We start from the raw sequence: 16,100 nt of genomic DNA on the forward strand, positions 1-16,100 counted from the left end.
GAAACACATTTCTACAGCAAACACCTTGAAACAGCCTATTAATACACCCTCAGAAGCTTTATTTGTACAATATTATACGTATATTTTATAATATTAATGAAGAAGACAGAGCAGCTGGTCATCGGTGGATCCGACGTGAAATAATGAACAAAACTCCTTCGTTTAATTGTTAATTGTTTATCTGAAAATGTCTGTTTTTGGCAGTTTGCTGCTTACTTCTGTACCTTTTAAGGTTTTTCACTTAAACTACTTATATTCCAATATAAACTAGAAAAATGGGGCTGTTCTGAAACTTTGACCGGTAGTGTTTATTTAAAACTAGCCAAGATGACGGTGACTGAGGACATTTAGGGCTCCAAACTAACTTTCTCACCACCTTCTCAAAACAGGGAGCGCCGACATCGTTCACCAGCAGCTCGCCGACGAGGCTGCCTGCAGATGTGTCCGCATCGCTAATCAAAATATTACAATTAGTCAGTGGTTCCTAGTATTTTTAGTCTGACATACGTGCACAGCCCTGTCAGCTGCAGTGGTGGAATATAACTAAAGTACATTTACTCAAGTGCTGTACAAACAGGGGGTGGAAATGAACACCCGCCAAGCGCCAGATGCAGGTAGATTTTCTGGTTGGCAGCTAAATGTTGGAATGCTACCCGCTACATTGGCGGGTAAACGTATTCGTCACGATATCACCATATAATATCTTTTTGACGGTAGCTAATTTTGGCCCCCGCTGTACCCAGGGATCTAAAATCGTGTAACACACGGATTAGGGGCGTTCATTGGTTGTTCTTTATGTTAATTTCAGGTTTCTTGTATCTGATTGGCGTAGTCAAGTCGTGCTAGGAGTACCTGGAGTTTTTTTTAGCATTTAGCTAGATAGCTACCACCGTAACATTCTCTCCCGGTCTCACCCCGTTAAAATATGTCCCCGTAAATCTCCCATTTATTTATCCCCGCTGTTTGCTACGTTCCCTTCCAGTAGGACAGCTCTAACAGTGAAGGGAAGTCAGCGGCACCCGCAAATAAAACAATATAGCAGTAAATTAATTTTGCTTCAAATTTAAATCTGGTGTCTTTTTAAGTTTGCTTTCGACAGAATCCCTTATTATCTCAATTAAAAGTACTGAAGCAAATTATTACGTGACATAAAAAGGCAATTTATTATTTTGGCTGGTAAAAAATATGTTTGGCCGGTGGATTTTTTTCATCTACCAGCCACTTTGGCAGCCAAAAAGTTAATTTCCACAAATATGAGGTACTTGAACTTTCTACTTCTGCTCCACTACATCTCTACTACTACATGTCTGCCTATAAAGAGCTAATAAAATATATTCTGTTGATACAATATCATTACATCATTATTGTTAATTTTTATAAATGTATTTATTATTAAAAGTACCTGTGGTTGGGAGTCACTGCTCCCACTACAGTAAGTAATACTTAAGATTTATAGAGGCATAAATAAATGAAAAATGTTTATTAATGTTTTTAAAATTTTGCAGTTTTGTGCCATAAATGTAAAACAAACTGCTGACACAGAGTGATGCTGGGATCCTAACATGTTTACAAAGATATAATCATGAGATTTTGTGCTTTTAAATGATGTTTAGCTTCAGGATTGAACACACATCCCATCACCTAGTCAGTCAGGCAGCTGCATATCAGGGGGTTAAATCACATTTTTCGCAAAGCAGAAAAAGGGTAATGCATTTTGTAGCTGCTGTTTGTGTGCGTATGTGTCTTGAAATGATAAATACATTTATAAGTGGTTCTGGCAGTGACCGCCACAGATGTGATTATGTTGTTTACTGAAGTTAAGCAGCTGACTGATGTGACTAAGGGTTGCTTCAGTTTGTTTCAGTCATCACTTTCCATCCACTTATCTCTTCTGTCGTCAAAGGTCGTTATTTAGAGCGAGTCCTCACCTCGAAACGGACACCACGCCAACAAATTAGTATCTTTCGCAATCCTTTAACTTCCACAAAGCCTCCGAGGTTCTACATTTCTAAATAACACACATTTAAAAAACTGAAAACTTTTTGTCTCCAATTCCCGTGTGGCCGTACATAATTACCTCCATTTATGCAGTTAACCAAACTGAATGTTAGTAACATCTATTCAGAAAATGTGGGACCCTTAAGGAATTAGAGCACTTTTGCTTTTTAACGAGGCGATATAGGCCTGAGCCAATATTTTCTATTCATGTGATAATTAATGCGTTTCTTGGTTTTAATCGTTTCTTACTGCTGTCAGCATTAAACAGCAGCCGACCGGAAGACACAGACAATAAGCGTGAGAGGCAACTGAGAGGATGCCAGTTTGTTTCCTCCTCAGGTTAAACAGACGCCTGTTGAGGTCCTCGTGCCCGATGAGCAAGGCGTCAATCAGCTGAGAGACTGAGCAGAGAATTAATTTTCTCACTTGGGGAAAAAAAGATAGCAACTAGGGTTTGGTATCGTTTGGGTTTTGTCCGATTCCAGTGCCAAATCAATACTTTTAAAACGCTGCCGGTGCCTGAAATGATAATTAAAAACACACACAGACACAAAAAAAAAACTGTTCAAAGTGTCCATAAATATAAATAAATGCAAAACAAATTCACAATATATAAAACCTTAACTACATAACCCAACTTCAGTAATTTAACACCAACAGCTCCAGTACTGAAAGCAAAATCAATTTTGAGTTGTTATTTTTATTTAAACTTCACCGTTATGATTATTTGAGTATTTGGCTAAAAGGCAGAAAGGGCTGTTTATTGTATTAACGGAGTTTTACAGGAGGTCAGTGAATGTGTGTAGAAGCCTGTCAATCATCTATCGGAGCTAAGCTAGCGTAGGCTGCGGCTCACAGGAGCCCGTATTGTTGCAGCACTAATAAAGAGAGAGTAGGGCTGGACGATACGGCCAAAAATGTTATCACGATAAAAAATTTCATATCTTTCGATATCGATAATTATCACGATAAGTATTAAATTGGTATTTCTTTTGAGTTTAAAGGCTGATTTTTGGTCCTCAGTGAAAGTTGAAGAAAGGTTAATTGTGGTTTAAACTCTTCTTTATGGTCTGAACATGACAAACATTTGATTCCAAACAGTGGATCACTTCACAAATCTGAGGGAGAACATTCAAAACAATTATGATAAAATCTTTTCCAACAAAGATGCACGAGTAAAATTAAGAACTGTCCTTTTTCCTCTACAAAATAAACATATTAATAAAAATTCAGTCCTAATTTGTGTGATTCATTTATTGAACATTTGTTATATTGTTATTGAAAAAAAATTATATTGCGATAATTATTGTTATTGTTTTATTGTCCAGCCCTAAGACAGAGCAAAACTGGCTGTCGTCTCGTAGCCTTTCATTGAGGGACGCTACATTTGGTACGGCGTCGAATGGTAATGATGCTTCTTACGTACGTTCCGGACGCATTTAAATGGTACCGAAAGTTTTGTTCATATAGGAACTGGATCTATATTAGTACCAGGTTTTGGTCCCCAACCCTAATGGCAACCCTGAAAAAGTGAGGTGCTAGAAGCTGGAAGACGTAGCGTCTATCAGAGCTGTAACTGCCAGTCAACGTAGCTGAGCTCTTTGGCCGTGTACTACCTGTCTTCAATGATTATTATCCAAGCTAATTACCTCGCTAATTGTCATTTCTCAAGCTCATTAGCTCAGTCGCAAACAGGGCTATAAGTTTACACCGTTTAATTCAAGAGATGTAATTGTCCGCACAGTCACAGTGATTGACAGGGTGATTTCATTCTGTAACGACCCCTCGGGGAAGCTTGTGGTTACATAACGAACGCACTGACTGACTGAAACTTAAATAGAAGGTTAGGGGAGACCGGGTATGGTTGTAACATGGGGACACCAATTCCACCAAATAGAGATAAGATAGGAGTTTGGTGATCATTTCAGTATTTAGCTGCTTCCTCGCAGATCAGGCCTGGTGGTTATCAAGTCTGGAAACAGGCTTATTCAGAATATAGAGAGAAAAAACTGATTTTGAGGTAAGAAAGTAAATTTTTTGACCAAGTCTATATTTTGTTTAGTATCTGTACTATTGCAGATAAAATTGTTTGGCTTATTGAAATGTAGTTTCTCAGGCAACATGTGATGCATTTTTTCCCTTTCTAATTTCAAACCACTATGGTAATCCAGCTAGCTAAACATTGGCTGACAGGGGTGGGGTGGGTTGTAACACTTCTTAAAAAAGTGTTACAACCATCCACGATACATAAAACTAGGGACTTTCTTTTTAATATTGTCCAGATTGCCCTTTGCAGTCTGTATCCACCAAACCTGCACTCCAGGGTTACCAGCATTAGTTTTGTCAGCACTGTGACCAGTACTCCCCATTCACATGTTGTACACATGTTGGCGTATGTATCGTCACTCAACCTTTTCCATACTCCGTCTCCGCCGGTGGAGAGGGTAGAAAAGCAAATGGGCAGCTTGTGAGAAGTGCCTGTGTCCAAGAAAAAAGTGAATACCGGCCCACTTCAAGCACCGACTGCGACTCTGAATAAGAACATACACACATTGACAGCACATACACCTCTTTTTAGTTAGACCTAAAGATGTACAGAGATGTTCTTTTACTAGGTACATTGTAGTAGTATTTATTAAATATACTTTTTATTTATAGTTTATTCTATAGATAAATTTACGTACACATATTGGACAGAGTCATCAGACAAAGTCCGTTACAGCAAGAGTAAAACATTGTTCTTTGTTTTGGAAGCATATCATATAGTGTGGCATCTATTTTTGATTCTTTTGTGTGATTGTTGTAACCTACCCTGCTACTGGGGTAGATTGTAACTGTGTTTATTGTTGATGTACGATCGGGAATCTGCAAAGGGTGTTTTATTTTGAAAGTTGACCGGATTCTCAATGCCGTTCTGTCTGACTTCCTGCCTAGTTTATCCGTTCTGTGCTGCTTGACGTGGCTTCAGTCAAAAATAGACTGGCGGGGAACACTGAACTTCAATAAAAAGAAAATCGCAAATCGAATCTTAATCACAATATTTGGCAGAAAAAACGCAATTATAGTTTTCCCCCAAATCGTTCAGCCCTACTATAAATCTGGAGTTAATGTTAGCAAACTTAGAGATGACACACTCAGACATCAGTAACATCACTGTAAGTGCTCCTGCGTCGGTAGCTCGCCTACAAGGTTTCAAAAATGATGCTGCTGCTGATGGAGAGCGGCGACAGAAGAGGACGTAAACGGAGAAAGACGTTGGTGAGAGCTTTGTGAAATAAAAGGCAGCTGAACAGACGGCAAGCCTTCTTTCTGTCTGTTGTTGTCAAGCAAGTGCTTGATGTTTGGCTGCTGGAGCTGGCGAGTTTAGTTTTTGATTTATCATGCATTTTGGCAATAAATTCACTCTAACTTTCTTTAAAGAACCAACTTTTCATGCTGTAAATTGTGGAGCTGGAGATTCTGGTATCCTGGACAGAGTCCTGCTTATAGATCTGCATTTCAGCATCAGCACATTTGAAGTAAACGGCTCTTTATCTTAATTTGTACCGATTGTTGCCTCTACATTTTTTGCCCACTTACAGCCTGAATGCAGGATAAATGTGTGGATTAATCAAGGTTACACGAGTGCACGTGTTCCGATTGATTTTTATTTAGTCCGACTTCTTTCACTGCTATAATCACGTTTAAAACGTGTGCTGAGGCTCAGGAGAACACAATTTATTTATTTTTTATTGAGTAAAGGTATGCTGCTGACCGTGCACGAGCTCGCTCTGCCTCTTCAATATTTCCACCTGGGAGCTTTCAAATATTGGCCACTGGGAACGTCCCAGTACGTATGGTTTGCGGACGAATTATAGGTAGATTGGATTGGAATACAAATCCACAACAGAGAAAATGATTCAAAGCAGTCAGCAGAAACAAAGCATAACATTTTGTTAGGGATAATATAGTGGGTAACAGTAATAATAATAACTGTATTTGTTTAGCATTTTTCTAAAATGTCCTTTACAACATTTACAGCCCTCCCCAGCATGGGCTGGTCACACCTGCAGCTCGTTGTGCCGTGAATGAATATGTTTTGATTTGTTTTTACATGAATAGAAGTGAGAATAATTTCAAGCTCAGGCAGGTACAATGCAGCCTTCATTTTACTATAAACAATGACTCGGCTTAATTAATGAAGCAGCGAGAAGGTGCTCTGGGAAAGCAGCCGTAAATGGAAGCTGACACTTCTTGTGCATTTGCTCAGTGAGAGAAATACTAAGATGGTTGCAGCGTTAAAAAGGCCACCTAAAATCTATTTAACCTCTCTGGAATTCAGATAGCCAAACCCAATCAAATATCTTCTAAGTCTAAAGAGAGAAATAAGCTTCCTTTGGTCAATATCTTAAATTAAATAATGTCTCAATACAACTTTAATCACCTTAAATACTCCTATTAACTTAACCTGTTTATTAGCGCCTGTTATTGTCATTTTAACATAGCTCTGATTGGCAGACCTCCCTAACAAGTGTGTAAATCCCTTCAGTTAGCAGCCGGGCAGCAATTCGATTTGGATCAATCATTTGGATCAGAGAGGCAGCGGTGAGAAGCTTTTCTTTTTTAAAACCCTCTGCGCTCAGCTAGATTTTACAGAGTTTCCCATTTAAGAATCAGATATCCACAATTTAAAAAACATGAACACAGGAGATTAAATAGGTCTGCAAGTAACTAATTATTTTCATTAGCGATTCATTTCTTAATTACTTGATTAATTATTTAGTGTATAAAATGTACATAAAATGGGAAAATGCCGACACAGTTTCCTAAAGAACAAGTTGAGGTTGACCAATGGTTTTCAGTTTACTGTCACAATGTAGAAAGAAAAGATGGAAATCCTCACAGCTGAGGTGGTGTGACCAGTGATCGTGGCAGTAGGGATGGCAGTGATGGTCCAAACTCAAATATCTCAACAACTATTGGATAGCATGCCATGAAATTTCCCCTCAGGTTGAATTTTAATACCTTTTTTTTTTAATCACTTTTCTTCTTGTGCCAACATTTTGATTTGTGACCAAATACCTGCAAAGTGCTTCCTTAGAACTTCATAAAACTCCAACAACTCCGTTTCAGCATATTTCTAACGTATATCAAACCACGTCGGAGCATATAAGCCCCGCCCTCGCTGTTGCAGAGCGGAGCGGCTCGTGCTGTACTGTGGCTCAGGAGGTAGAGCGGGCAACCTCAATCCCCGGCTCCTCCAGGCTGCATGTCGAACTGTCCTTGGGCAAGATTGAACCCCGAATTGCCCCCGGTGGCTGTTCCACCAGTGTATGAATGTGTGTGAATGGTGAATGCAGATGGGAGTGTAAAAGCGCTCTGAGTGGTCGAAAAGACTAGAAAGGCGCTACACAAATACAAATTTACATTTACATAACCAAACATCCGCCACGTTTGAGGTCGTTTGGATGAATGGTTCTCGACATAATCAAAATACAGATTCCTACCTTTATAAGAGAGATGATTGATTGTGTTTGGGCGTCAAATGAGAAGCTTTGTTTTACTTCCATTAAAAAAAAAAGAACAAAAAAGCTGTACAAATAAAATATCTTTCTTAATGGAGCCCAAAGCGTCCACACGGATAAAATATCCATACTTGGCAATTGGATTTTGGTCAACTGTGGATTTAAACCCTGAACCTTCTGATCCAAAGAGTAGGTGGCTTACAGGTGAGAGTTGGTTTCTATTCACCTTCTCACAAGTTGAGGAAATGGAATCACATGTCTTAGGCTGATAGGATTTATTATCAATTCTTTAAACAGTCAAAATGTTGGTGATGAAATTCTGGGGGAAAAAATCACACATCATTCTGCTGGTTTTGGGTGTATTGTGAATTATTTAGCTTCAAAAGTATTTTACTTTAAAAATGTAGTTGATTGTTATAGCGCCACAATGAGGTCAATGAGTGCCATATTATTGTATATTATATATATGTATACACTATTGGGTGGAATTTGCAACCCACCTGCCAACTTTGGTGAGTTTTTGTCCAGCAGTTTTTCACTGCATTTTTTGCGAAAAAGAAGAAAGAATTATGAGAACAAAAAGATTATTATTGTTACCCACTATCTTATCCCTAACAAAATGTTATGCTTTGTTTCTGCTGACTGCTTTGAATCATTTTCTCTGTTGTGGATTTGTATTCCAATCCAATCTACCTATAATTCGTCCGCAAACCATACGTACTGGGACGTTCCCAGTGGCCAATATTTGAAAGCTCCCAGGTGGAAATATTGAAGAGGCAGAGCGAGCTCGTGCACGGTCAGCAGCATACCTTTACTCAATAAAAAATAAATAAATTGTGTTCTCCTGAGCCTCAGCACACGTTTTAAACGTGATTATAGCAGTGAAAGAAGTCGGACTAAATAAAAATCAATCGGAACACGTGCACTCGTGTAACCTTGATTAATCCACACATTTATCCTGCATTCAGGCTGTAAGTGGGCAAAAAATGTAGAGGCAACAATCGGTACAAATTAAGATAAAGAGCCGTTTACTTCAAATGTGCTGATGCTGAGATGCAGATCTATAAGCAGGACTCTGTCCAGGATACCAGAATCTCCAGCTCCACAATTTACAGTATGAAAAGTTGGTTCTTTAAAGAAAGTTAGAGTGAATTTATTGCTGAAAAACCCAGTGCCGAAGCATATTTAAACCTTTCTGCATGCTAAAAATAAAAAACAATGTTCAAGTGCAGTTTCAACAGATCTACACCGTCTCATATTACAGCAACATTATGTAAGATGGGGTTTTTTTGGCTCCTCTGCCGTTTCAGAGTGTAGTTCCCCGCTGTCATAAATAAGGACAGCTGCACTCGTGCATTTGTGATGAGTACATTGCACTCAAACACTAGCAAGTCGCCAACTTTGCTAACAGCTAAGCTATAATAGTCCAACAGAAAGAAAGCCGTCCTGCTGCATTTTACGTCACGAAGCTCTCGCCAACGTCCAGCAGCTTCTTGCTTGGTCACTGTCTTTTTTTCTTCTTAGCTTCCTCCGTCAGCGTCCTCTTCTGTCTCTTCTCCTCTGCCATTAGCTAACATTAAGTCCACAGAGGCTGCTGAGCCCGGTGATGTTGCTCTCCCCTGCAGGGGCTGGCTCAAATTGTGGCATCGGCGGCTACCGGTGGTATTTTCCGGTGCCAGCTTGAGATGCGGCAGCACCTAAACACTAAGTACAGCTGAGGCTGATGGGAATGTCTTTAGCTTTGCCAGGTATTTGGTCACAAACCAAAGTATTGGACAAACTGAAATATTGACCTGCAAGAGGAAAAGTTATCAAAAAAGGTATTTTAATTGTGTGTAACAAATTTCGTGGTAATAAATAGTTGTTGAGACCTTTCAGGCCGGACCAACAGAGCGACGCTGCCAACCCGAGTGCCACAAAACACTCGCTGGTCCCACCGTCTCAGCGGTGAGGATTTGCATCTTTTCACAGTAAACTGAAAACCTTGGACCTCAGCTCGGGTTTTAGGAAACTGTGTTGCCATTTTCCAATTTTGTTTATTGGCCTTTTTAACGCTGCAACTATCTTAGTATTTCTCTCACTGAGCAAATGTGTCAGCTTCCATTTACGGCTGCTTTCCCAGAGCACCTTCTCTCTGCCTCATTAATTAAGCCGAGTCAGTGTTTATAGTAAAATGAAGGCTGCATTGTACCTGCCTGAGCTTGAAATTATTCTCACTTCTATTCATGTAAAAACAAATCAAAACATATTCATTCACGGCACAACGAGCTGCAGGTCTGACTCCGAGGGCTCCTGCAGAACTCTTTCAGAATGAAAACAAAGCTGCAAGTGAACAGGCAAGCTACTCATGTTCATTAATTAAACAAAAAAGTTCTGTTTCACTCCTCAGGTCTTAATGAAATTCAAAGGGGTAGGTCACACACCCAACTAGGTTTAATTGGCAGAAGCTTTACTACAGGACTTGTGTCACAAGACTGAGGTTAGAAAACTAATTTGCGTTTAAAAAAAGATTTTGCTTTGAAAGTATATTTATCAGAGATATTATCATAGGGTGACTGAGAGCACGTCAGCATCAGAGCTAAGTGAAACAGCAGCTCAGAGTAGATTGTAGTTTCAAGTATAATAGAGTGTAATAAAAACAGTGAGTACCTGAAAGTTAAAAAGGTTCAATCTGTGATTCATATGTACAGGGTGCCAATTATACAGTGACAACCGGGGGGGTCAACTTTTTTCCAGGTCATAAAGAAAACTCTACAATAACCAATCCCCAATTTCACTGCTCATACCTAAGCGCCAGTGTTGGCTGATAATTACATAAAATTTTAAATTACATGGTGAAATTACATGAAATGACAGGGTGGGCTCTCAGCTCATTTAAAGCAAAATAAATGATAATTACGACACTCTGAAGGTAGGAGAGTTAAGCGTATTAAAGCAGCTGGATAGCTCACTACTGACATTAACCTGCAGCGGAGCAGCTGCGAGTGATGCAGACGGACAAGATGTTCAACTAACGTCAATGTTGGGAAATGGTACAGTCCATTTTAGGGGTGTTGGAAATCGTATTTCTACATTCTTAAATATAAATGTAAGACATGAGTATGGAAATATATTGTAATATTTACAATTACAGGTAAGAAAACCCCCCCTGAACTGTTGTTTTTGCCCCTTTTGGGGGGGGTCCAAGCCTTAACTGGGGGGGTCAGACCCCACCAATCCCCCCGTAATTCGAACCATGCATGTAAATAAAACAGTTGCCCCAACAGCAAATGAGGCAGTATGTAATGAACGGCATGTTAAGGAAGCAGAGTAAATCTCAAAATCTCAAAATTGACCATGAAAAAAACAATGTTTTTGTCTCGCCTTAAAATACTGATTACTTTTAAAAAGTTAGATTATCTAAATGTTTCACCAAAAACTGCTCTTTTATTTGAAGTTCTAGAAATGTTTTACCTCAGTTATTAAAAATCACTGTGCTCGAGCTTTATGTTGTCCTACTCACCACGTCTAAGAAGGTGTTCTCCAGGGATCTGTACTCGGAAGACGTCTTGTTGAAGAGGTCCTCGGAGAAGTTCAAGTTGGTGACGCGCAGGCTGAAGAACACCACCAGCTCCCTGCCCTGGGTGGCCGTGGTCATGGAAGGTGTGGTCAGGTATCTCACCGGAGGCGGGGCGGTGACGCCGACAGTTGTGCGTTCCTCAGCCACAGGTAGGGAACCACTCGCCTCGTCCGGCAGCTCGTTTGCCTCTGTGGCCGTTACGTCCGTTTGATCCAACTCCACCGCCAGGTCCTTCACAGCCTCGTCAACGGCGTCTTCAGCAGCTGTCGGTGGGTTGGTTTGGCTTTCGCCTCCTTTCTGCACTGCCTTTTCCAAGTCTTCATCGATAATGACAACAGCTGGCTCACTTTGCTCCGACTCTGCCTCTGGCTCTGTGCTATCATCCTCTGAAGACTCGGGATCGGAGGGGATTACAGATTGCTCCGCTACCTCAAAGAGTCCAGAGTCTATAGTTAGGCCGGGTGAGGACACTTCAAACGCATCCGTAGAAGTAGCCGGAGGTGTAGGGAAGAAGTCTGAATCCGGTGCTGCTGTTACACTGATGTCTCTTTCCTGTGTCTCCTCCGGCAAGTCCTCTATGACTTCAGAGTCCTCTGATGTGTCGTGCCTGTCTGGAGCCGTCACCTCTTTGAAATGTCGGGCAAAAAGGCTGAATTAAGTCAAGAGCGCTCACAAAGGATTTCCACAAATTACAAAAATGTGCCTGCTGAGTGAAGTATATATTATACATTTAAACTGCTTCATGCTGAATTTTCAGTTTGAATTCCCCACTTCTGCGCTGATCCAAAATATTATTTCTTACAGTATCTGAAGTGATCCAAGAAATCCACTCTGATAATCAAAAAACAATCAAAGGCACAGTGTGTATCGCTGTGCAATATATTTCGTACTGAACAAGAAACGAAGAGTCAAATGGCTTGCGTTTGCTGTATTTCAAATAAACAAGGGAGATCACGTTTCAGCAGGCGCACAGCCCTAAAAATCTAATATTAATTTGTCAAAGGATTTTTAATTATGCTGTAATTTAAATGAACAACTCTATTAACATAATTAACTTCCTTTAATCACACATTTCATTTGCATAGCAACTAATGTCTGTTCCTCACCTGCAATATCAGAGGTTGTTTCAAATGGCAGATCACCCTTTGATGTTTCTGAGCTCTTGACGGCACCAGTGTCACTCTCCACTTGTGCGTCTACACCATCAACCTCCTCCTCAATGTAAAAGTCATCAATGATGGTATATTCGTGGTCGGGTTCGCCTACATCTTCTTCAGAAGGTTGGATGTCTATTGGTATGTTGGATAAGTTATCTTCCTCATTTGGCCGGTGATAGTCCGGTCTGACCGGTGGAAGGAACTCGTTATCTTCAACAGAATCCTCTCCAAAGTGAAGATCTCCCCTGCCGTCCAAGGGGCGAAGGATTTTAATTGATTCGGCTGGCGGCTCCTCTGGTTCTGGGACGTCAACTACTACTTCCTCTTCCGATTCTGGTTCGGAAACCCCGGGTAAGTCTTCTGCTGGTGGTAAAACATGATCTGCGCCTTCAACTGGTTCTGATGCTGGCACTGGATTCTCAACTACCTCCTCTTGTTTTTCATCAAAAACATCAGCTCCCTCTTTTCCAGCTTCTGGTGGAGGTTGCGGTTCCAGAATGTCCATAGGTTCTTTCTCCAGTACTGGAACTGCAACCATGTCTTCCACTAATTGTACATCCTCCTCTGGTTGTAGTACATCTGGTACTTCTGCTACATCTTTCCCTGGTTGTGGCGCTATCTCTACAACCTCTACCACTTCTTCACTTGGTTCTGAAACCTTTTCTGGTTCCTCCTCTGATTCTGCAGCCTTAACTACCCCATCTTCTGGTTCTGTCACTTTAGTTACATGCCCTTCCTGTTCTGGCCCTGATTCTGGTTCAGGTGCTGGTTCTAATACGTCAACCACACCTTCACCTGGCTCTGGAGTTTCAACAACGTCTTCTACTTTGGAAATCTCCACCACTTCCTCCTGTGATTCTACAACCTCATCCTCTAGTTCTGGAACCTCAGTGACCTCCTCTTCTACAGGTTTCACATCAACTGCTTCCTTCTCCACTACCTCTGCTTCCAGTTCAGGAACTTCAGGTACTGTTTTCTCAGGAGCTTCAGGTTGTCTTTCTTCGGGAACTTCAGGTACCGTTTCCTCGGAAACTTCAGGTACTCTTTCCTCTGGAACTTCAGGTGCTGTTTCCTCGGAAATGTCAGGCGTTGTTTCCTCTGAGACTTCAGGAACTATTTCTTCTGATCTTCCAGGACCAACCATCTCGTCTTCTTGTTCCGTAAACTCATCTACATCCCTACCGAGTTCTGACTCTTCCTCTGCTTCTGCTTCTTCTGAAACCTCTTCATCTTTCTCAGGTTGTGGAACAGGATATGTCACCTCAAACAGACCTTCCTCTATTACCTCTCCTGGAATTTCCTTTTCTAGTTGCAAAACATCTACTCCCTCTTCCAAGCCTTCTTCTTTAAAAAGCTCAACTGCACTATCGTCCGGTTCTTCCTCTGGTTTGGATCCTTTTGTCTCTAAAACCTCAACTGGTTCTGAAACTTTGTCAAGCTCCTTTCCCTCTATTTCTTCTGGTTCTGAAGCTACCACCTCTTCTTGATTTTCTACCACTGACTCTTCCTCTGGCTCTGAAACTTCCTCGACTTCTTCCTCTGGCTCTGAAACTTCCTCGACTTCTTCCTCTGGCTCTGAAACTTCTTCTATATCAGGATCTTTTCCATAATTCCATTCCCATGTTTCAGTAACTTCAAATTGTTCAGGTGTTGGCTGCAAAACCCCGAGCACTTCTTCATCGGGTTCCACCACTAACTCTCGCTCTGGTTCCAAATATTCAACTTCAGTTTCCCAATCTGAAACATCTTGCACCTCTGGTTTCAAAACCTCAGCGAGGTCGTGAGGTTCAAGGACACCCAGATCAGCTCCTTCCTCATCCGGAAGGGCATTAACTTCTTCGTCTTCTTCAAGGTTCACAATTTGCTCAGTGGGCGGTTGGCCTGTGATGCCTGAAAGTGTTGTGATTGGGAGTCCCAAATCAGACAGCTCCTCTCCAGCAGGGGCAGTAGTTAATACAATCTGTCTGGTGGGGGTAACGACATCAATGCTTGGATTCCCACCGTCCTCCTCAACAGGGGTCAGGTCTTCCTCTGATATCTGGTTAGGAGACAGACTGCCATATGGAGCATCTGTCTCCTGCTCTAGAATCGCAGGAGTGGTCGGAGTGTAGTCTCTCACAAGTTCACCAGTTTCGTCGTGATGAATGGTTTTAATCTCATGTGTAATGATCAGCAATTCTTCTTCCTCCCCTTCTTCATTTGATGGTTCGGGCTCACTCACATAAGTTGCCTCTGACTCATCAGTCATATCCTTTGGGGCCGGGGAGTGATCGCTGCTTTCTGACATCCCACCAGTCACCGCCGTCATCTCATCATCTGGGATAGCCGTGGGATCTAGCAGGGTCACAAGGGCATTTTCCTTCTCCATGGGCGTGAGGGGAACCACCAGCCGGGGTTTATCGACTTCAGGCTCATCAGTGAAAACTTCAAACTCGTTGTGTGAATCAGGCTCACTGGGCTGCGGACAGATGGATGTATGACATGATTAATGCAAAAAAAAAAGTTTCAATTTTTCATGTGCAAGTAACATTGCATTTGATGTTCTGTTACGCTGAGTATTCCAAAACCTTAACTTATATATGGGATATATTTAAATCATTATCACTTTATGTTATGGGTCCATTTGTTTGGTTACAATTTCTTAAGTGAATTATGAAAAAAAAGCAGAAAAAATATTGATGTGTAAGGATTTTATAGCATAGTTTTTTGTGCATGTACATTGTACAGGTGTCCAGAGGGAGTATTTGACACTACATAAAAAATACTAATGCAATCTAATAAATTTTGTTGGTAATCTTTGACGCATCGAAGACTGTAATCATCACCAAAGCCCCATCCCCCTACTATTTATTTAAATAATGAAATTTTTGTGGGTTTTTTTGCAATAAATAATGCAATAATTAAAATAAATAAACTGGCATTTAAAGGGTTTAAATCCCGAAAATTATTAAACGTTTGGTGATTTTGAGTAGGGGAGAAGTTGTTTAATTGATTTATGAAAAAAAAGCACAAATAAAAATGGATGTATGAGGACTTTATAGCAGTTTTTTGTGCGTGTACACTTTTGCAACAAAAAGGTGTCCAGAGGGTGCAAAAGTGTTAAAATGAGCCAATGTTTTTTTTTTCTAACTATATATATTTTATGAAGGAATTGGTACACTTACAATTTATTAGGTCCAATTGATTGCTCACATAACCAATATTCATTTATTCAGTGCACAACGGGTCAAGTGAATATTCCAAAACGTCAAATCTGTCTGCAAGCAAGCGTACAATTTATGGATGGGATGGATAAGGTTTCCAAAAATGTTATCACATTAACTTAAATTTTAAATACATATTTGTTCAGTATATTTTAGAAGTTTTTTCAACATTTGCTCATAAACACTCGCAGAACATTGTCTCTATTTTACCTGTAACTACAACCAAACAACAACCTGCATTGTTCCTTCCAAAAAACTTACTGGGAAATTATAAGGAAAATATAGTACTTGTAAAATAACACATTACCATTCTTTCACTGTTTGTTGTACATGAAATTAAATGCAAACACCAAATCTGCAGCTCTACGTTTTATAGTATTATTTGAGCTCGTTGTTTTTTCAGGTTTTACAGAACACATTTAAAACAAGATGATATCATGTTTTTATTCCTTTTATCTGCTTTTTTTGTGTATTTAGAATATTGTTTTAACTTTACCTTAATCTTGTCTTGCTTTGTTTGGCGCCTGTTGTTATACTACCCGCTGAGTATCCAGCTTTTGATTGAAAACTCTAAGGGTCTAAGGAAAAAGAGTGGCGTGTGCTGCACACAGATTTTAAAGTCCATTGGGGCAGAATTGTGATGTATAAATAAAACTTGCTTGACGTCTTAGGCTGCACA

General features: G+C 40.4%; 1 protein-coding gene across 4 annotated transcripts in view; it reads right to left on the bottom strand.

Moving 5' to 3' along the window:
• LOC119909220 (titin) overlaps positions 1-16,100 on the bottom strand; it is an 82,119-nt gene that overhangs the window by 23,754 nt on the left and 42,265 nt on the right. For all 4 annotated transcript variants that reach the window (XM_038727328.1, XM_038727327.1, XM_038727326.1 and 1 more), the window contains 2 exons: positions 12,168-14,676; positions 11,005-11,687 (listed from right to left, as the gene is read on the bottom strand). In XM_038727328.1, the coding sequence (XP_038583256.1) occupies positions 11,005-11,687; positions 12,168-14,676 (3,192 nt within the window). The remainder of the gene's footprint in view (positions 1-11,004; positions 11,688-12,167; positions 14,677-16,100) is intronic.

Source organism: Micropterus salmoides, unplaced genomic scaffold, assembly GCF_014851395.1.
Source record: "Micropterus salmoides isolate LMB-PRFRI ecotype aquatic unplaced genomic scaffold, ASM1485139v1 Ms_hic_scaffold_18, whole genome shotgun sequence".
Lineage (NCBI taxonomy): Eukaryota > Metazoa > Chordata > Actinopteri > Centrarchiformes > Centrarchidae > Micropterus > Micropterus salmoides.